The sequence below is a fragment of the Telopea speciosissima genome, chromosome 1 (genome assembly GCF_018873765.1).
Source record: "Telopea speciosissima isolate NSW1024214 ecotype Mountain lineage chromosome 1, Tspe_v1, whole genome shotgun sequence".
NCBI classification, from domain to species: domain Eukaryota; kingdom Viridiplantae; phylum Streptophyta; class Magnoliopsida; order Proteales; family Proteaceae; genus Telopea; species Telopea speciosissima.
In genome coordinates, this window is record NC_057916.1 from 24405124 (window position 1) to 24427220 (window position 22097).

Here is a 22097-nt window from a genome sequence, read left to right on the forward strand (position 1 = left end):
ATTTCTTACATGCAATGGTTGAAATACAATATTTTTTAATAAAAAATCAGATTTTGGGATCACAGGCCATGGCCAGCAGGCTATGTTTGCGCATGGCCTACACGGCCAAGGGTGCTCCGGGCATACCTTGTAGCATGCCTAGTTACATGTAGACCTGCAGGTATTAGCAACATGGGCTACATGCAGCCTGTGGCCCATGTTGCAACAATAAAAGATGAAAGAGAGAGCTTGAGGGTGATAGCTCCTTTAGGGTTATGTTACTAGCAGGGAGAGAGACAGAGGGTTGCAACAATAAACGAATTGAACGACTGAGATGTCGAGATGAGGATTCAACAATTCCATTACACCATGTTGGTGTGTACGTATTTTTCTTTCAGATTTTATTTTGTTTTATTCATATATATTTACATTTTAGAATTTTTTTTAATGCATTAATTTTCAAATATTTTGTTTTTATTTTTAAGGTTTTTTCATGTTTCCTACTATTAAACATATCAAAATATATCATTTTTCCATTCTTTAATTTTTAAAAGGAACATTTTATAGGACAGCCACACTTGAAAGTCTTGCTCTGGAAAGAGACCGAGTTTGATCTTTATAATGGTTGCTATATCATCAGATGGAAGTGGTCATTGAGGATATGTGTTCTCCATGGTCGGCTCTCTAGTTCTAATAATTTTGATACAAAAATCAGCCTCTGTTGTTTAAAATTGGGGCACTTCAAGTTAAGATATGTTAATGACGACTATCAGCAATCCTCCCATATGCAAATAAGCTTGCCGATGCCTACTACCCAAACAAGCCTTGCTTGAAGTACCTTGCACCCTTCCACCGTGCTACGCCAACCCCAAGAAGGATTAGCACCGAATGAGGCTAAAAGGAAATCAGAGTGAAGGAAGTTCAACTATTTCGTAACTGTTGCCTAATTTGATGCTTTTTGTACCATAGGCGCCAAGCTGGTTTCCTTATCAAAGGTCGATAATGAATTATTAGGTCACAAAAGCCTAGTCCACCTTTCTTTTTGAGGTCATCTGTCGGGTAGGTACCCTGCGCCTCATACTCACAGAGATTTTATATCTATCCCACGTACGGTAGGAGGTATTGATTAAAAGGGGCACTGTTCTCTGTGCCGCAGCACAGCTTGCGCCTAGGCATATGGAGATGGGCACAATGACCACCTTATCCCCTACATAGGCTGTCCATATGCCTGGACATAGGCTGCGCTGTGGCACAGAGAACATTCTCCAAAAAAATATAGACTTGAGACGTGAGACTTGAGACTTGAGAGATACTTTACTGTCCCTTTTTTTTTTTGTTTGTTGGTAGAAACTTTACTGGCCCTTTTGACGGGAGAGACTCGGAAAGATATTTTCGGTTCTTAACCTGGGCACCCGGGGAAGCAAGAATAAAATAATTAAAAAAAAAAAAAAACAAGCAGAGAAATGAGTAATTAATCAGTTGTTTTCTCAGTTTCTCTCTGCCTTCTAACTGCCGCGAGCCTTTGATTGGGTTACTATTACGTCTCTCTCTTATTCGAAGAATTCGATCTTGAAGGGCTGAAACCCTGCAAAGTTTCAGGTTCATTATTTTGATCTTCTCTCTTATTCGTTTACTTTCTTCTTATTTTTGTTTTTATTTCCCGCTTATACTGTAGCGTTTGTACTCAAGATAATTCTGAGATCTCGCACCCCCTTTTATCTTCTGTATAAATATATTTTTGACGAAGTTATCAGGTTTTTTGGTCGATCTGGTTAATTTTGTATGGGAATGGTCTTGTCACTACTCACCAGTCGTTGTTCGATTGATTTCGCTATTCGAGCTTCTTTAGCATGCCCTTTCAGTTTTCTTCCTCTGGATGTTGCCATTTTTTTGGGTAAATTTGAATTTCATCCATGAGATCTGCTTTTTCCATGCCAATACATTTCAATTTCATAATTTTGAATGGAATTTCCCTTTGCCTGATCAATTTGTGAACTAGCGAATTAATCCTCTCCCGGTAGACTAGCTCAGCTAGACCACCGTTGTGCTTTAGCATGCTTTGACGCAGGAGCATTTGACTTGCCTAGTAGCGCCTTTACTAGTGGTAAAGGAGGAACTTTATTATTTCAGTAAATGAGTCTTACATACTGTGATTCTGGCTTTGCGTCTGGTGCAAAACATCATGGGCCTATTATTCTTTCATATATTTTAGTTTTCCATTTTTCAATTTTGATAAGATTTTATGTTCAGTTATCACTCATCTTTCTTAAGGGAGATGTGAAGTTTTAGGATTCCATAAGGTGCATTCAATGCATTCAACTGGTTTCTGAGTGTAGTTGTTGTTATTGAGGGTGTCTCCTAGCGTCCGGTGCAAAACATCATGGGCCTATTTATGTTTGTCTTTTCAGCATAGCATACCTCATCAGGTAGTCTTAGATTGACCATTTTAGTTATCTAAATTAGCTAAGTTAAACCATAAAGGCGAAAGCAGAGATTAATGGAGACGTCATAGAATTATGGGTGGGTGAAGTAGGGACAGTAGAGGTTATGACAGAATTCTTGGAGGATATGGTTTTGGAGATAGGAACGGGGAGTGGACTTCAATTTTAGATTTTGCGGTAGCTCATGATTTATAAATACTAAATGCATGCTTTGAAAAGAGAGAAGAACATTTAATAAACTTCAAAACTGGGTAAAAATATTAGCCAATTAGACTTCTTTCTAACTAGAATGACTGATAGGTTATTATGTAAAGATTGTAAGGTTATAACAAGGGAGAGCTTAACCATGCAACATAGATTGATGGCCATGGACATGTAGTTTAAAACTTTGAATCGTAGGAACTGTGAGTTTATTTGCCCTAGGATAAGATGGTGGAACTTAAAAGGAGAAAACTTGAAGACATTTACTTATAAATTAATACCACAGGGAAGGTGGAACCACAATGAAAACACTAATATGATGTGAAACAAGATGTCTTCTTATGTTAAAAATGTAGGTACAATTATTTTAGGTGAATCTAAAGGAAGACAACATTCATATAGGGAAATTTGGTGGTGGGATGAGAAAGTTCAAGCATCCATTAAAGCTAAGAAATCTAGTTTAAAAAACTTGGCAAACGACTGAAAATGAGGTGGATTTTAAAAGTATAAATTTTCTCAAAATGAAGCTAAGAAGATAGTAAGGAAAGCATGGACTAAGAAATATGAGGATCCTTATAACAATTTAGGTACAATGGAGGGGGAAAAGATATCTATATGCTAGCAAAAAATAAGGGAAAGGAAGAGTAGAGGTTTGAATCATATTAGATGCATTAAAAGTGAAGATAGGAATGTATTAATAACTGATGAGGAGATTAAAGAGAGATGGAAAAACTATTTCTACAACTTAATTAAAATGTAAACAATACAAGTAATAATATTTTAAAATGTTGTAATAACTGTCAAGAAACTGCAAATCTTTGATATATACAGAAAATTAGGACATCTGAAGTAATGGAAGCTTTAAAGAAGATGAAAATAGGTAAAGCGGTCAGTCTAGATGGTATTCCAGTAGAGGTGTGGAAGAGCTTAGAATTTTGTTTAAAAAGATTATGAGCACAAGAAAAATACCAGATGAATGGAGGAGAGGCATTGTGGTTACGATTTATAAAAGTAGCTGTGATATTCAAAGTTACTATACTATTGAGGAATAAAACTTATGAGCCATACTATGAAATTATGGGAGAGAGTAATTGAAACCTGCCTAAGACAAGAAACTAATATGTCAAATGGCCAATTTGGTTTTATGCCAAGAAGATCAACTACAAAAGCTAGTTATTTGCTTAGGAGATTAATAGAAAGATTTAGACAATGTAAGAAAGATCTCCAACTACAGAAGCTATTTATTTGCTAGTTCAGTTATTCAGAAATGTGAATCTCTCATGAGTTCGTTTTTGTGAAAAGGGTTGGATGATAATAGATTTCTTCATACTATCAGTTGGGCTTCCATCTGTCTGCCTAAGAAAGAAGGGGGTTTGGGGCTGAGAAGAATGAATGAAGTTAATATAGTGGCATTCCTCAAACTCTTTTGGAAAGTGGCTAGCCATCATAAGAGTATTTGGGTGAATGGATTTATTTTAGAATTCTTAGGAATGATTCCATTTGGACAGCTTCGTGTTTGACGGACTGCTCTTGGACTTGGAAGAAAATTTTGAAGTGTAGGCCCCTAGTGCAGGAAGTTATAAGGAGTAGAGTTGACAATGGGCTTTCGACACTGTTATGGTTGGATAATTGGCATCCGCATGGAGTTCTTCTTCAATTCTATGGGGATAGAACCTGGTATGATTCTGGAATGGAAAGGCTTGTGTTGGTGTCTAATATTATTACAGGTGAAGGATGGGACCCAGGACCTGCAATTTCTTCAAGTTTAATTAATGTGTGGGGTTCTCTGGACCAGGTTGTCAGGAGACCGAGTGGATGTGAAGATTCCATTATCTGAACCAAATCTACTTCAGGTGTTTTGTCGTCAGTTTCTCCTAGGAACTTCATCAGATCTCATGGTACTGTTGTCCCGTGGTACAGTGTGGTCTGGTTTGCTGGACATATTCCTCGGCATTATTTTGTAACATGGAGGGCACTTATTCTTTGCCGACTATTGATTTGCTTAACCAAAGAGGCATTTCTTCAGGTTCGACCTGTTGCTTGTGCCAGGCGGGCTGGTCAACAAATAGAAGGTCAGTTTTTGACAAAGAATGGATGTGGGTGAGGAATTCTTTTGTGGAATCGAAGTATTAAGAAGTGCTGACCAGCAAATAGAAGGTCAGTTTTGACAGAGAATGGATGTGGGTGAGGGATTTCTTTAAAGGCAAAGACTACTGTGATCGGCTGGGAAAGATGGCATTTTGTGCTACCATTTACCATCTATGGATGGAAAGGAATAGAAGGAAATGGATTGGCAAGGCAAGATCGTATGACCAGATTTGGAATTCAATATCCTTTGAGATAAGGAGCAAGATGGGTGACTCAACTGGGTTGTGTGAGGATACACCTCTAGAAATAGAGTGATTGTAGCTTCTTGGGATCTTCTTATTCAGTTCTGTTGAGTATGTCGATTGTAGGTCTTCCGGCTGCTATCAGTCATGTTGTTTTTTTTTCCTACCTCATTTTTATGAGCAGCTTGTAACTTTTTATGCTTCATGAATATATTATCATATTCAAGCAATATCTCCATATGATATTTATTGACTTAGAAAAAGCATATGATAGAGTTCCTAGAGAGTTAATATGGCAAGTGTTAGATAAGAAAAGTGTTTTGAGTAAATAAGTGGACATTGTTGAAGATATGTATAATGGAGTACTGGAGTAGTGACTAGTGTAAGAGCGATGGGGGAGAGGGTAGTGAATTCCTAATTATAATTGGATTACATCAAGGATCAGCTCTGAGCGCGTAATTGTTTGCATCAATCATAGATGAGCTGACTAGAGACATTCAAGATCAAATCCCTTGGTGTATGCTTTTTGCTGATGATATTGTTTGGTGGATGAAACATGAGCAGAGATTAATGTAAAATTGGAATTAATAGGTTTTAAGATACGTTGAACAAAAACAAAGTATATGGTGTGTAACTTTAGTAACTATAGGATTGAAAGCGGGGTGGTGAAAACTGATGATAGAGAGATACTACAAAGTGAAAATTTTAGGTACTTAGGTTCAATCATAAATAAGGAAGGAGAAAAAGAGGATGATGTTGCACATAGAATTAGAGTAGAGTGGATGAAGTGGAGGGGTTTGAAGTGTTGTATGATTGATGTATTCCTTTAGAACTCAAAGAAAATTTTTATAGGACAATTATACAGTCAGCAATGATGTATATGGCTGAATGTTGGGCAGTGTCGAAACAACATATAAGCAAACTTAGTATAGCTGAAATGAGGACGTTGATTTGGATGAGTGGTAAAACTAGAAAAGATAAAATAAGAAATGAACAAATTAGAGCTAATCTAGGAGTAGCCCTGATACATGATAAATTGCGAGAAAATTGTTTAAGGTGGCAAGGACATGTGCAACGGAGGCCTTTGAGTGCATCGGTATGGAGGGGAATTTGATTCAAATCGAAGGAGCTAAAAGATCCCGGGGTAGGCCTAAAATGACTCTAGGAGAAGTGAGGAAAGACATGCATAGCTTAGGACTAGTAACAAGTATGGCTCTAAATAGAGCTAATTGGAGAAAAAGGATCCACGTAGCCGACCTCATTTAGTTGGGATAAGGCTGAGTTGTTGTTTGTTGTTTGAAGTAGAGAGGAGCCTCCAAAATATTTTTTGGGTCAGCCCATTCCATTAAAATTAAATAGGTAACTTATATTAATGCTTGAAAACCTGCTATACTTTATGCCGTTGAATGTTTGGGGAATGGTGATAATGAAAACAAATTCATAGAATGAGTGTAGTTAAAATTGGGGCATGAGATGGATGAGGTGCAAAACTCGGAAGGGTAAACTCAGGAATGAATGGATCTAAGAGAACTGAGAAGTAGTACCAATGATGCAGGAGCACTTCCTTGGACTGGCGCACACCCATTGGGGAGCTTAGATGGAGATGAACTGGGTCCAAATTTAGTTTTGGTCCAGTAGGATATGTAGTGATTTATTTATTTAGTTGGGTTATAATTGTAATTTGCACTTTAGAATGGGTTAGGTAATTTGGAGATAGAGTTAGATTTGACTTCTATATCAGTTTTAGACTATACAATTAGGGAACTTTGAATTTTTTCTTTTATAAATATGCTTGTAACCCAATGCATTGGACAGATTTGAGAATGGAGATTTGAACTTGTGTTGCGTGTGGTCTGCATGGCCTGTGGTTGTGCCCCCCCCAAACTCTCTCCTCTCTCTTCTGCTTTCTTCCCTGCATTTCAGAACCTCGTATTGTAGGTGTGTTCTTCAGCCCCTCTTCCTCCTCTTCTTCTGTTATGTTATTCTGCTTTTCTTGCAATACTGGTTGGGTTGAAAAGAAACCTTGGGATCTCCCTGGTTACCTGCTCATTTAGCTTGGTATTTTGGGAGCTATTTCGACTCTCTAGGGTGACCCATGTCCTGGGTTTTTGCTTCTGTCAAGCCCTTCTGCTGTGAGGATTAAAAACCTGCAGACCTGTTTACTGCAATGCTACTTTTAGTTCTGGTTTCAGAGATTAATACCCTCCTTACACTTGCTGATTTGAGGGCCGGTTGCTTGGGGTTCAAAGGGTTGGAGATCATCAACCTACGCCTAAAACCTCAGATCAAATAGAAGGAGGGTGAAGGAGTTCAACACCTGAAGAACTGTTGCTGTTTCCGCCTCTGGCTGTGTCTGGAGGTAGGAGACGACAACCTCCCTCCCCTCTTTCTTCGGTTCTTTAACCTTTATTTCTTATTTTCGAAATTATCCCCTTTCCTTCTTTAGTTCTATTTTATTCTTTCAGTTATTTTCATTCTTAGTTTGGTCTTCCACTTTAAATTATAATTACTCCCATGTCCCGATTTCACCTCTTGCTTAAAAGCGGTCCTATACATTCCATATAATTACAAGATTGCCATCAACCCTGTTATTTGAGTTGTGTAACGTTTGGGTGGGCCCATAGTGAACCCAAATTGGTTTTTCTGACCCGAGTTCCGCATCTACCAATAGGTGACTAATGAGGGGAAGTTGATTCAGGCTGTGTAGTCATGTGTGCTGCAGACAACGAATGCTGTGCAGAAAAGTGGTGACATGGTGCAATTTGTAAGTGTTAAAAGGAAAAGGGGATAGCCAAAAATGGCTTGGATTGAAGTGGTGAGGTAAAGTCATGAGTGAGCGAGAAGGGGCTTAAGTATGTTAACATGCTGCATGAACAATCACAACTTGACTCTTCTTGACCATGTGAATCATTCTCGACCTTGACAAGCTAGCTGGGATTGACAAGCTCCCCTTTAATATACTGTCCTCTTTATGGGATCTTTGTTAAACCTAATGATGGAACATGTTTTAAACCAACTATGTCACTATTGATAGAACCCTTTTATTAAAACTTTTTAAGAGAGTCTCAGACGAATTCTTTCTTTATTAATTTTGCCAATGATCTTGCTATTAAGCTTAAGAGAGAGACTGTAACAATTAATTGTGCAGCTTACAGGCAATTTAAATAATCATTATCTGTATTACCAAAATGAAAATATTTTCTGATTCTGTGGTCCCAGGTCTTGATAAATGTAACCGGAATTGTTAGATATTATTAAATGAGACGTAGTAGAAGTTTGTTCAAATCATTGGATACAGACATGATCATCTGTTCCATCATTTTTTGGGAAATGGAGAAATCGAGTAACGTTGCTAGTGCTTGATAATGGTGGAAAAGTAAAATATTATACATATCTTTGCGACATACAAGCTCTGAGCAGATCCCAATCTAGAATGGTTTTGATCAAAATGACAAACTGAAATTGAAATGTCCATAATATTTGGGTTTCAGTCATCATTGAATCGTAATTTGATACATTGGCTTGCATTCAATTTCCTTTAAATTATATCTTTGTATTTTTAGAAATTTTAAAATCTTTTCGCCCTCTCTCTCTTAGACTAAGAACTACTCAATGCTTGTATGACTCCAAGATATTTCAAATATTTATTATTCAACCCTTATCCATTAGTTTTGGTGCTTTTCATATGCTCTATCATCAAACTATTCCATTTTGTCATGACAAAAACTCTAGAAGTAATAAAATTCAATTTCCCTTCCTCTCCCTATTTCTTTCTATGCCCCATCAGTTTATAGCCTATGTTTATTAAATCAATGTTGGTTGTTTCAGCTGACTTGATCATTATTTTTCTCTTTCTAATGGTTTTGTAGAGCCAGTTACCTTTGACTGAGATTCCTGAGTTTTAAAAGGATTTTGATTGCTTCTAATGCTGATGACTGCTGTTTCATTCCCATGAGTTCAACAGTTTCAACATCTTGGGGAATTCCACCATCTAGGCTTGAAACATCAGAATCCCCAAAGATGCACCCTTCAAGTCCTTTTGGTCAATCCGAACCTGAGTACAATGACAATGATGAAACAGAGCTATTGTCTGTGTCATGGAATCAGGACTATGGTTGCTTCACTGCTGGCACCAACCAAGGTTTTCGGATATATAATTGTGACCCATTCAAAGAAACTTTTAGACGGGATTTGAAGAATGGGGGATTTGGAATTGTTGAGATGCTGTTTCGCTGCAACATACTTGCACTTGTTGGTGGTGGAGCTAATCCCCAGTACCCACCCAACAAGGTTATGATCTGGGATGATCATCAGAGTAGGTGCATTGGAGAATTTTCATTTAGATCTGAGGTTCGTGCTGTGAAATTAAGACGGGATCGAATAGTTGTTGTACTTGAGCACAGGATATATGTGTATAACTTCATGGATCTGAAGCTACTTCATCAGATAGAGACTTTGGCAAACCCGAGAGGGCTCTGTTGCCTTTCACACCATTCGAATACCTCAGTGCTGGCATGCCCTGGTCTTCATCGAGGACAGGTTCGGATTGAGCACTTTGGTTTGAAGATGACAAAGTTCATTAATGCTCATGATTCTCAAATTGCATGCTTGACCTTGACGCTGGATGGGCTTCTTCTTGCAACTGCTAGTACAAAGGGAACTCTAATTAGGATTTTCAACACAATGGATGGTACTCGCCTACAAGAGGTAAACCCCCCATCTAAATTTTTTCTTATGTAATGTAAGGTCACTTCAATGCTCTGTAATTTTTATTTGATCTAATGATGTAAGGGTATTTTGTTTTTTTGCAAATGCTAGAAGAATCTATCCAATAAGGGGTTTAAAACATTGACACAAGCTGTCTATGAGACTGCAGAAAACCCTAAATGTATTTTTCCGCATAAGGGTAAGCTAATTTGCATAACAAATTATATAAATCATAGTTAAGTCATAGTGCATGATGAAATTGTAGCAGAATAAGATTAAGAATAACCAATATCTAGCCTTGCGCAAAGAAGAAGAAAGGAGAGAAACAGAAAATAGAAGAGGGCAGACCGATTAGAGAAGTTGTTCTAATTGGCTTCAAAGTATAAAAAAAGGGTGTACCCAGTGCACGAGGCTCCTGTCACTGTGGGGTCTGGGGAGGGTCATAATGTACTCAACCTTACCCCTGTTTTCGCAGTCTGTTTCCTGACTCAAACCTGTGACCACTTGGTCACAATGGAGTGACCTTAACTGTTGCACCAAGGCCCGCTTGCTTCAAAGTATCATATTTATAATAAAGTAAATTATGGCGATTACGATAAACACCCTGAAGTATGTGTATTTACACATAAGAACCTGAATAGAAACTGTATTTACAGAAAAGCCCTTGAGCTTCTTAATAAATCCCCCCTCAAGCATTCACCCAAAAAGAAATTAAAAATTCCCCTCAAGCTGGAGCTTAGATATCAACCATACCCAACCTTGAAGAAAGACATTCCAAAACAAGGCTTTGGTAAACATGTCACCAAGTTGATTCACCGTGTTAACAGAAGGGGTGGAGATCAACTTCCGCATCACAACATCTTGAACAAAATGACAATCAACTTTTATATGCTTGGTATATTCATGACAAACAGTATTACTGGCAATGTAAATAATGGCATGGTTGGTACAGTACATATTAATAGACTTCTTAAGAAGCCAGGGTGGTTTTCTGAACCATTTCAGGAAATAACCATAACCATATCTCAGAATAGAGGTTGTAAGTATAGCAACTGAGAACTGGAGCTAGACATCAGAATCAGGCCAACTCTCATGAAGAAAACACAACCAAATCACAGAGAGAAAATACAACCAAATTGCAGGGAGTATAACAGGTTTGATGGCTCTGAAATTTAGCTCGATAACCTTATTCTATTAGGAGAACAGTACTGCAATAATGCAAAAGTCGACCTCGAACCAGGGAGACCAGTGGGAGATCGATTGCAGCAGGATCAATACAATAAAAGGAATAAAATTAAATAACTAAAACTTCTTTATTGCTATTTTCTGTTTACATATGAAGGAAAACATAAAAAGATAAGAAAAAAGAAGAAAAAAAAAAAGGAATATAGAAGTCGGGGGGGGGGGGGTAGAATCAGCTATCTCAGCCCATCATCCTCTCACCCACGGTATCTCACCATTGCCGCATCTCACAGTTTCATCAATAGCTCTTTTGTCTTCAAATCTCTGTCCTCTTTTCTGTTCAGCTGCATACTTATTTATAATAACCCAATTACAAAGCAACCCAATCCTAATCTAAGTAAGAAACTAATTAATAAAACCTATAAAATAGAAACTAGACTCTAACTAGGATTCCCAATTAGGATTACAACTCAATTAGGAAACTAAATAAGTGTCTAATAATAAAAATAACACCAAAAATCAACTCTTCTAAGACAGCAGTCCATGTCAGCCCCCAAATCACTGTTCTTGTGAACAGTAAATTCCCCCCCTCCTTTTGGTCTTCTTCATGCTTCGATCTACATCATGCAAAGTATGGGTTGATTCTGAAAAAGGACAGGTTCCTTTTTAAAAATCCTATTTGTAGAAGGATTCTAGAAACTGCAGCAAAACAGATCTGATGATCCTGAATTTAAGGTCAATTGATCACTCTTGGTAGTAGAACAAGTGTACAAAATATGGGCTGAATCCAACAATGGGAAGATGCCCTTGAAAAATCCTTCTACCGCAAGGACTTTTCACAAATCGGTTCAGACTGGCAGAACTGTTCAGATGAACAAAAATCATATTGTAAAGAGTAGAATACTTGGCTTGCTTGAAGAATCATAACCAACCACAAACCAGATCCCATGCAGTTTCAACCATGGCCACACCATGATCAATCCACATAACAGATGAATTACTGCATCACATCATTCCTTTGTTTCCTTATTTCAAATAACAAGGGAACACATCATGGACACAAGCAACAGTAGTTGCTGCACAGACCACACCTCTCACCTTAATACTCTCAAAACAGAATTAATATATTAATGCTCTGATACCATGTAAGAGAATCAAATCAAGAATAACCAATATCTAGCCTTGCACAAGAGAAGAAAGGATAAAAAGAGGAAAGGAAGAAGAAAATTGAAGAAGAGGGCAGACTGATTAGAGAAGAAGTTGCTCTAATCGGCTGTAAAGTATCACATTTATAATAAAGTAAATTCTGGTAATTACAATAAACCTCTTATGTGTATTTGCACATAAGCCCCTGAATAGAAAGTTGTATTTACAGAAAACACCCAATGGCTACTTAACATAAAATTGATTAAGGTCTCGTGCATGGATCATGTAGCCAAGCTAGGTTATTGATTTGAGCGGAGTGGAGGCCGAACTGCTGAATTGGCCATTCTACCCATCAGATTGGGTACATTCTAGATTAGCAACATACTCCCTCCGTCCCACAAGGTAGTCCTGTGTGAGGTTTTTTCATTGTCCTAAAATGTTTGTCGATTTTAAAAACCAAGATATGAAATTTGGTTGGATTATCCATAATGCCCCTGTTTAATCTTCCTCACATTCACTTGTCATAATTTTTTCCCTCTATTAAATAAGCCTAACTAATGGAGATATGGTTGAAACAAGGTTTGATTTAGCGGGTAATTAATGCATTAACAACTATTTCCTTAAAGTGTGGGTTTTTTTTCCAAACAAGACAGTCTTTTTGGGACAGAGGAGTATCAAATTTGGTAGCCCAATTAAATTCCATGATTCACAATGTATTGGACTCTCCCTTTATTATTATCTACCATCCTACCCTTTTCTGAATAATGACTTTCCAACCATTTTTCAATTCTTTATATGCCAATCTGTAGTTCAGGCTTAAACTTAATCAAATGAATAAAGGGTGACGTCGATTACATTTCTACAAAATTGGAGTTCGAACTAAGCATTTGCATGTTGGAGATAGATCTTCGCTACATTGTCCATCATCCATGCACCAAACTAGCATGAAAGTAATAGTAAATGAGACAGATATTTTAGATTAAGTTCAATTTGTGAGGAGAAATTTTACCACATTTCTGACACATAAAAGGAACATGATATCTGGTGCTAGCAAATCTCAGAAATTGGATTTTTCTTGTTATTGGAGTTGAACCTTCCACATTCAGTTACTGAATTATTCAGAATATGACTTCAGTAGTTTTGAAGTAGGATGTTATCTCATTCCTCTAATAAATCTGTGGGCTTGGAATTCAAAGAACCATTTGATAACTCTGATGAGAATATCCATGATCAAACTTTTCATATAGAGGTGAGCACTCTTAAGAGTCCAATGATCAACTTCTTGTGTTTGATGCATGACAGGAAGTATATCATACCAGTATTTTACTGGCAATGGTAATCCCTTATCCCTATGTTACTCAAATCAAGCCAACTAAGCCTTTGCACAAATAAATAGAGTTATCTACATAGATGCTGTTGTGCCATTGCACAAATTAATAAAGTTATCTACATAAATGTTGTTCTGCCATTCAACTATATTTTAAGGCCATTTCATTGTCAACTGAAAGCCATTAATATCTCATATTAGTATCTACTATCAGAAGAAATTGTTTGTGCAAGTCTTGGTAATATTTTGATGCAGGGCGGTTTAAAAAACCTTAATCCCTACATTTTATGGGGCTGAGGAACTAACCCTATGAAGATATAGGGTTAGTAAAATAGAAAGAAATGAAATACTAGGTTTTTTGGAGGGAGGGAAATTATAGAAGAAAATACTCACGTATTAGATTTAGGTTTTAGGGGGATTAAATTATTTATCTTAAATGGCATCAGAATCAAACCAAAATACATAGGATGTAATTATGGGGAATATTGCATCATGTGGCTAATAGTTGTCACGGCATCTAGGTGAACCCAAGGCATTGGAGGGGGTCTAGACGCAAGGTGACACCAACAAGGCAACCAAGGCGCCTGGACGCCTAAGCAATGCCTTGACAACTGTGATGTGTGATGTAGATCGATTCTTGGGTTTAAAGTACAGCTGCATGAATCCAAAAGGGACTGGTCCATATGCCACCTAAAGTGGCCAGACCCTTGGGCCATAGGGCCAACCAGCCTTGGCTGGGCCAACCCATGTGGGTTGGGTGTTTTTGGCTCATTCAAAGCCGATTGTAGGGGACAGCTGTATACTTTCCAATTTTATTTAAGTCCTTGTTTACTTGGTCAAGTTTTTAGATTACTTAGTGTGCAAGCCTCAATATTCTCTTGTAAGAGGCTTCTAGGACTTTCCTTTTTTACTTTATATTTTTGTTTTAGTAAGTTAGCAGTGAGCACTATATGTAATGGAGGCCTTTGATTCTCTCCCCACTATTTAGATGAATCAAAATTGAGAGTTTGCTTTGTGCAATGAGAAACTGTGAGGCACTGAGGTGAGAGACCTCTGGGTGAGATACCCCTCTATCTTCTTCTTCCCCTTCTTTTTCTTCCCAACCGAGACCTATTTCCTGGTTACATATTCTGTTTTTTGTTTCCCTGCAAATCTGAGATCAACTGAGACTAATTTTTGGTATTGAAGGCTCCCACGATTCCACAAAACAACTCCCTATTAGTTGCTGAGATTGAGTCTGATTGGAGAGGCCATAACTGGCTTGCGGTTCTGTGTTTTCCAAGGAATCCTGCTGCAACATCACTCCTCTGATCTGAGCATCTAACCGTCAGCTATTGCTGATATTTGGAGGCTTGAATCCTGACATAAATAACCATCCCTTTGATTCTGATTTGGAGTAGATCTGACAACTGGGTTGTTTATACTCACTTACCTTCTAATTCTGAAACCAACCTTTTATTTTCATGTCACTGTAATATCTCAGCATCTAGCTATTAATATGGCCGGAGATTTTGAGAGTGTATTTCACATACCAAGGCTGCTGTTTAGTGTTTATCTCTTCCCCTTTCATTCACTGTTGCTGTGTTTATTAGAAGCAGTTCATTCCCAGGTTGTGGGCACTGTTTCTGTTCTGTGATAGGGATTTATAGCTGCTGCCTATTGTTCTATTTGGGCTGGGGTTATTTGTTATATGTGTTGGGTATTGTTGGGAGTTCTAAGGGTTGAAATAACCTATTGTTACCTACTGTTGAGTGTGAGTGTGTATGTGTTGTGTGTGTATATATATATCAGATTTGAACCAGTGCCTGTTTGGGTTAATTCTGTGATCCTATATGGGGTTAGTGTAGTTCATACCTAGCTTTACATTAATGTGGCTAGAGAAAATCAATTTGTCTTAGTTTCTAAGTGGTAGTGTCTGGGAAATGGGAGTAAATGGGTGCTCCTTCACGGAAATTGAAGATTTCATGGATAAAGATACCATTGACCTAAAGTTACACCAGGAATCAATTAGGTTCCTCATTAGATTCAGAACAAAGATTCCATCAATAACATAACCAGATTTGGGGAAATATTAAAGGATTCAATGTAAGTGTCCATAGCTTCAAACAATCTTCTCAGCTTGGCCAACAACTACAGATCAATTGCATAAACTGATGAGGAGCTAATAGAATAATTTAGGAGAAGTTAAAAAAATCCTACAAGAATCATAACCTGGTTTTAACTTGATATAGTAATGCAATCTGAAAATCGAGATTATGGATCTCAAATGCAAGCAGGTCTAATGATCAAATCTGAGATAAAGGAAACAACTGTGTTGTAAAGGAAGAAATCAGATTGATGCAAAGGGAGGGAAAGAGATGAGATCGATCTTCTTAGAAGGAAGAAGAGAGAAAAAGTGTGGAAGAAAAGAGGAGAAGAGAGCATAAGAGAAGAGAAGAAATCAGGTTTGGGATACCAATCCTATATGCACTGCTCAACCACACCAAAACTCTTAAAAAAACTCAAATCATCCTTAATTAATGAGGGTGTATTACCTATATAAAGAGCTTATAAAATTTGTAAATTGACTCATAAAAGGACTCTTAATCACTCTTAACACATTCATTAAAGTAAATAAACTCAAAACAAAATTCTATCTAACTATTAAGTATCCCGATCTAACCCAAATATTTAAGTATTAATCTCGTGTACTAACTTTATCTCCTCTTTTATGGGCTTATAAATTAGGCTCATTACAATGAAACCCCAAAAATATAAGAGGCCCAACCTATAATTTAACTATCCGAAGGTCAAGTTCAGCTTATTGGATCACCACCAAGTTGCACCAACACCTTATCAGCCTCCCAAGTTTGCGCATAGGCCTCCCCACATGAGATTAATGTCCTCGAGTTTTGTAGAGTGGAAGGATCTCCAAAGCATGATCAACATCCACCCTCATCGATCTAGTGAAGTCAGTGATTAGACCACAATCCTACAGAAGTACAGAACAACGATAAAGAATCCATTGTTGAAGTTGTAATGTGGAAGCAAAAATTCGACTGGTTCAATTAAAAGATCAGCTAGTTTATGCTCCTCCATGCGTGATTCTACAATGATAACTAAAGCCACTACGTCTTCCATCGTCAGTGGTTCATCGCCTTGTTCTTCCACCCATTGCTCAACGATTGAGATCAATTTATCGAACGAAGATCCCATGTGATTGGATGTAATCAATAATTGGTTCTTAAATTATTTACATTGTCGCTGAGTTTCTTTGATATTCACAAGTTTTCTTGCCCGAGTTGAAGTTGATGGCAGATAGCAAACAAGAGGTTGGGATCCATGGTATTAAAGGCTAGGTTTGGTTTTGACACCAATTAATGCAATCTGAAAATCTAGATTATAGATCTCAAATGTAAGTGGGCCCTATGATCAGATCTGAGATAAAGAAAACAAGTGCATTATTAAGAGAAGATATCAGATCGATGGAAGAGGACGGAAAATAGATGAGATTGATCTTCTTGGGCAAAAGAATAGAGAAAATGTGTGGTAGAAGAGAGGAGACGAGAAGAAATCTGGTTTGAGATACCAATCCCATATGCACTGCTCAACAACACCAAAACTCTTAAAAAAATCATTCTTTATTCAAATCATCCTTAATTGATGGGGGTGTATTACATGTATAAAGATCTTCTAAATTCCTAAATTGATTTATAAAAGGACTGCTAATCACTATAACACCCAATTAAGTAAATAACTCAAAACAAAACTCTATCCAATTATTAAGTATCTTAATCTAACCCAAATTCTTAATTACTATTCCTGTGTACTAATTCTATCCTCATTTTATGGGCTTATAAATTAGGCCCATTACAATGAAACTCCAAAAAAATAAAAAGCCCAACCTATAATATAACTACCCAATGGTCAATTTCAACCCATTAGATTGCCACCAACACCTTATGACCCTCCCAAGCTTGTGCATAGGCTTGCATACGGGATTAATGTCTAATGCAACAGCTTCATATAATCAAAGATAGCCCAGAATTTTAAAGAAAGTCTAAACAGTGACTAGATTAACTCCGCCAGTGTTTTTTTGCTGCCGGTCCCAAGCCCGGATAAAGGAGGAGGGTTGGTGCGTTAGGTTGGCAGCTGGCATTGTAAAAACCTTGGCCAAACCTTTTAGCATGGCTCCTAGAGTTGTGAAAGAGGATCCATGTAGCCAACCCCATTTAGTTGGAACAAGGCTGAGTTGAATTAAGTTGAGTTCTAAACAGTAACTAGATTAGAGCAGTGGCAGCTGCAGCAAACAGTAGAAACTAGAAAGACCAACAAACCATGCAGGCATATTTTGACTGCAGCTGTGAAATTCCTTCGGGAAATCACTCTTTCTTAATTTCAAAATCCAAAAGCTGTCTTACATTTGCCTAAGGAACAGTGAAAAAGAAAATTGTAAATATATAAAAGGTGCCCATGAGACTGTTTGTTTGCTGATAAAGAATATAACTAAAGTAGTGAATCATATCATATGATTAACCATCTAATTTGTGCTTAAGGGTGTGAATACAATATTTCTGATACCTCTTCATGGTTAATTATGGCTGATTTAGTTTGAAAAATGAAGTAGGTGACATCTGATTGTTAATAAGGTCTCCTATACTTTAAGGATTCGTTTGGTTGGAGGACAGAAAATAAGGAAGAAAAGTGTGTAAATGGTAGTGGGTCCATGTTAGACGCACGCTCATTTCACTGGTTAACTTTCATTTCAAATAAAGTATTGCAAGTTCCTTAAAGTTGGTTTAAAGAAAACAAAAAATTACAGAAATGCCTCTAGATTTATACAGGAAAATGATGTGAGATGGGTATAGAGTTCTCTATAACATCAAAAGCCCATCTGGGTTGATGATGATGACTTATTATCACCAGCCCTTGGCATGTTTGGTTTTCTTCATATCCCTGTGACTAATTTATGCACACTGTTGCTTTTTGTAGGTTCGCAGGGGGGTGGACAAAGCTGATATTTATAGCATTGCTCTATCTCCTAATGTCCAGTGGTTGGCTGTGTCCAGTGACAAAGGTACTGTGCATATATTCAGCCTGAGAGTGAGAGTGGTGGGGGAGGACTCATCAAACCATTCCAGTGCCACTCAAGGGCCAGCATTTGTTCACCAAAATTCTTCTACTTCTCTTGATGCCCTTATATCTCCAAGCACAGGTGCCAATCCTGGATCGTCACTGTCTTTTATGAAAGGTGAGTATGCTTTATCCCGAAAAGTTTGCAGACCTCTTGAGAAATTGGAGGATTAGAACAAGAAAAAAGCGAATCTATATGGACTTCTGCATCAGGATTTTCCCAAATACTGGCTCCACTTGATCCACATATCAAGATTGCCCATATCATTCTAAAGACAGCATGTACTCTGAACATATTCTAGTATTGATTTTGAAAACCTTATTAATTTAAAGAGAGCTTGAAAATTAAGCTGTATTATATATTCTTTAGAAACTTGATAAAGTATTCTACTTTTAATTAATTTTTCAGTGCTTTACAAATTTTTAAATGTTTGTTCTGGGTTCTCTCATTTTGTGCCTAATTTTTAGCTGTTTTCGTATGTGTTCTTTTAATACGATTGCATGTGTTTGTGGTTTGAAATTACAAAGCTAATTTAGTTGCTCTATATATGCATAACACATTACTTGTTTGAAAACACAATAGGGGTTTTGCCAAAGTATTTTAGCTCGGAATGGTCGTTTGCTCAGTTTCATTTGGCAGAAGACATACGTTTCCTTGCTGCATTTGGATCTCAGAGCACAGTTGTAATTGTTGGCATGGATGGGAGGTATGAAGCTATTTTTCTCCCCTTGTTTATTTCCATCTCACTTGGCTATATATTGTTCTTTCTGTTGTTGGTGTTTGTTCTGGCTTGTGACCTATCTTGCATTTGTTCTTTTTGAATAGAATATATCAAAAAAAAATTTCTGAAAATTATTTGGATGGTAAAAGCTAGATCAATCCTATCATTTGTCTAAAATTATGGAGTTAGTTGAATATTAGGATTTATTTTATAAACTAGTTTCAATAAAATGACTTGCGCAAGGCCAAATTAGTTAGATGAAGCTATTTATCTTGCACAGTTGCACTTGTTCTTTTTTAATGGAAAATATTTTCTGAAAATTAGTTAGATGGTAAGAGTTATATCAATCCTATCATTTGTCTAAAATTATGGAGATAGTTGGATATTAGGATTTATTATATAAACTAGTTTCAATAAAATGACTTGCACAATGCCAAATGTTGGGACCAACTCCGGTCCACCCCTCTCGGAACCTGGCCAATGGGGCTTGCATTTTTTTTTTTTTGGATAGTTAGGCACCTAGGAGAGTTGATCTCATGACCTCTTGTGAGGTGTTAGTCTTTGCCAACTGAGCAACCCTCTTGGGGTTTGGGGCTTTTGCATTGATTACAGCCCCGCCCCTTTTTCTTATGTTATCTTCTTTAAATTCACTTGAATAACCTATTCAGAAAAAAAAATCAGTTGAATAAAAGTTTTGGCTTCTACAATTTTTCTCATTGATAGAACTGTGATTGTTTAATTAGGTTTAACAACATACTAATTTCTTAGGGAATATTTTTAGTATTTTACACCTAGGCCTTCTCTGTTTGGATGTTAAAAAAAAGGGTAAGATATTTTAAGAAGAAAAGACTGAATAGCATAACAGAAAGGGGGAAGGGGGGAGGGGGGGCGGTCTCCTCTAATGATGCAACCAGTGATTATTCTTCCACCCCAACCCACCCCCATCACATTTACATCCTCCACTTAAAAACAAGAGAAAAAGGGGGGGGGGGGGGGGGAGGTGAATTCCTCTTCTGATGCTACCAGTTAAATGTGGTTCTATCATGCACAATTCTGCTTAATACTTCTTTGCTACCTACTTATATCTCCTGTTTAATCTTTGGGCTCTGTCTGCCAGTTTCTACAGGTGTAGTTTTGATCCTTTGAATGGAGGAGAGATGTCACAGGTGGAATATGTCCGATTTCTGAAAACTGAAAATCGGCCAAAATAAGGTGCTGCCTGAATAATGCCACCATGAGCAATCTGCTTCCCCTGTACACTGATCTGTGTAAATACCTTCCTTCTATGCATAACATGAAGAATTCTCAATAATTGTACATATTACATTACTGTAACGAGTTGTTAAACTAAAAACCTGGAAAAAAAAGTAAGAAAATATATGGTAATTGCAACAAGCTCATGGTTGTTTCATAAACTTGTTTTTTGTGTGTATGTGTGTGTGTGTCCTGTTTTCTCTCAGATACAATGCCAAAAGGACCTAGTAATTTTATTTGCTGTTTACTAATTTTGACAAATTCTTAGAATTGCAAGTTTGGCTCCGACTCATAGAATTGGAGAATTGCATTTGGATGCACTATTTGCGCACTCCTGATTCCTACCGATTCTTTGGATATTGGATCGGGTCTAGAGCTGGATCCTGATATCCCGATTCTCATATAACATTGCATGTGAACACATGTTCTATCCTTTATGCATGATGATTATGTATCACCTTGTGTTGATTAAAAAAAAATAAAAATCCATGAACGGTCAATTTGGATCGGAATTGTCGAAGCCTATTCTGATTCCGGTTGGTCCTTAAGCGATTTCTAGGGTTTGGGCAGAATCTTGTCGATTTGGATCGAAATTGCGTGGACCCAATTCAGATCTCAATTCCGGGAGAGGCTACACTCCTGGGAGTTCCGTTGGCTAGCAGTGGTGGTAGCTGTGGTGGAAGCAGTGCACTCAGAGGAAGTTGCAGAGGTCCAAGGGAGCTGGTGTCGATCTGTCACAGAGAAACAGAGATCTGCGTTGGAGACTTGCAAAGATCTATCACATATCTGCCCCTTCTACCCTCTTCTGTGCCAACGTATCCCACCAACCCAAGTCACAAGTGACTCATAGTGGAAGATATTCAAGCATGGCAACACTGGTGTTTAAGGAGGGGTGGGGGGTGTTGGGTTTGAAGAATTTCTACCTATCGAAGGTTGCGGACTTGCTGGTTGAAATCCAAACTTTAATAATCCTAATAAAATTGAGTTTGACGTTTTAAACCACTTGTTAGGCAATTGGGTAGAACTTGTTTTCAAAAGCTAACCATTAAAGAGACGATGTCCAGTTACCTATAAATGCCCAGCATCCTTCATTCATATCTGATAAGGAACTATTTTCTTTGCCTTCTAAATGAAACCCCAACAAGAGCCACATTCAAAGTTCTAGACGAAACAGAAGCGCAGTACCAACGGCCAGAATCACATCCATCAAGTATTAAAAACCTTCAATTTTTCAGGACAAACCAAAAACAAAAGCACCGAAACAATTACTTAAAAGTGTTAGCATTGTTAAAAATTATTTTTCTGAAACAGAATTGTTCTTTACATTAAGAAACTAATAAAAGAATAAGGGATAGGCAGGCTTTGTGATCGGGATTCTTGGATCACCAGTCTTTATGTAAATACATAGCAGCCCTTCCATTGATTGATGAAATTGAATTTTACGTTATTGCACGTAAACATTTTTCTGGAAATGGGAAGCAAAGCTCACACAATTTGAGTTGGGTCTTCCATTGATTGATGAAACTTTGTTCTCCGCATGGGTGAACCACTTTGCAAGCTAAGCTGTTCTCGACTCGCCTGTCATGTATCGATTTCAGACAGAGCAAAGATGAAAATTTCGCTACTATCGGTTCATCTTCTCCAATATAAGTGTCCTCAAAACGGCCTACACAGCTTGTATGGTCAGTTTTTCAGT

General features: G+C 37.5%; 1 protein-coding gene across 1 annotated transcript; it reads left to right on the plus strand.

Annotated features, from left to right (window-relative positions):
- Positions 1-1399: 1399 nt before the first annotated feature.
- Positions 1400-20503, plus strand: LOC122648821 (autophagy-related protein 18c-like). The gene is made up of 5 exons (XM_043842062.1): positions 1400-1578; positions 8821-9658; positions 18285-18543; positions 19009-19132; positions 20265-20503. Exons 2-5 carry the CDS (start codon positions 8903-8905, stop codon positions 20356-20358), a joined length of 1233 nt encoding a protein of 410 aa, XP_043697997.1. The 5' UTR covers positions 1400-1578; positions 8821-8902; the 3' UTR covers positions 20359-20503.
- Positions 20504-22097: the final 1594 nt, after the last annotated feature.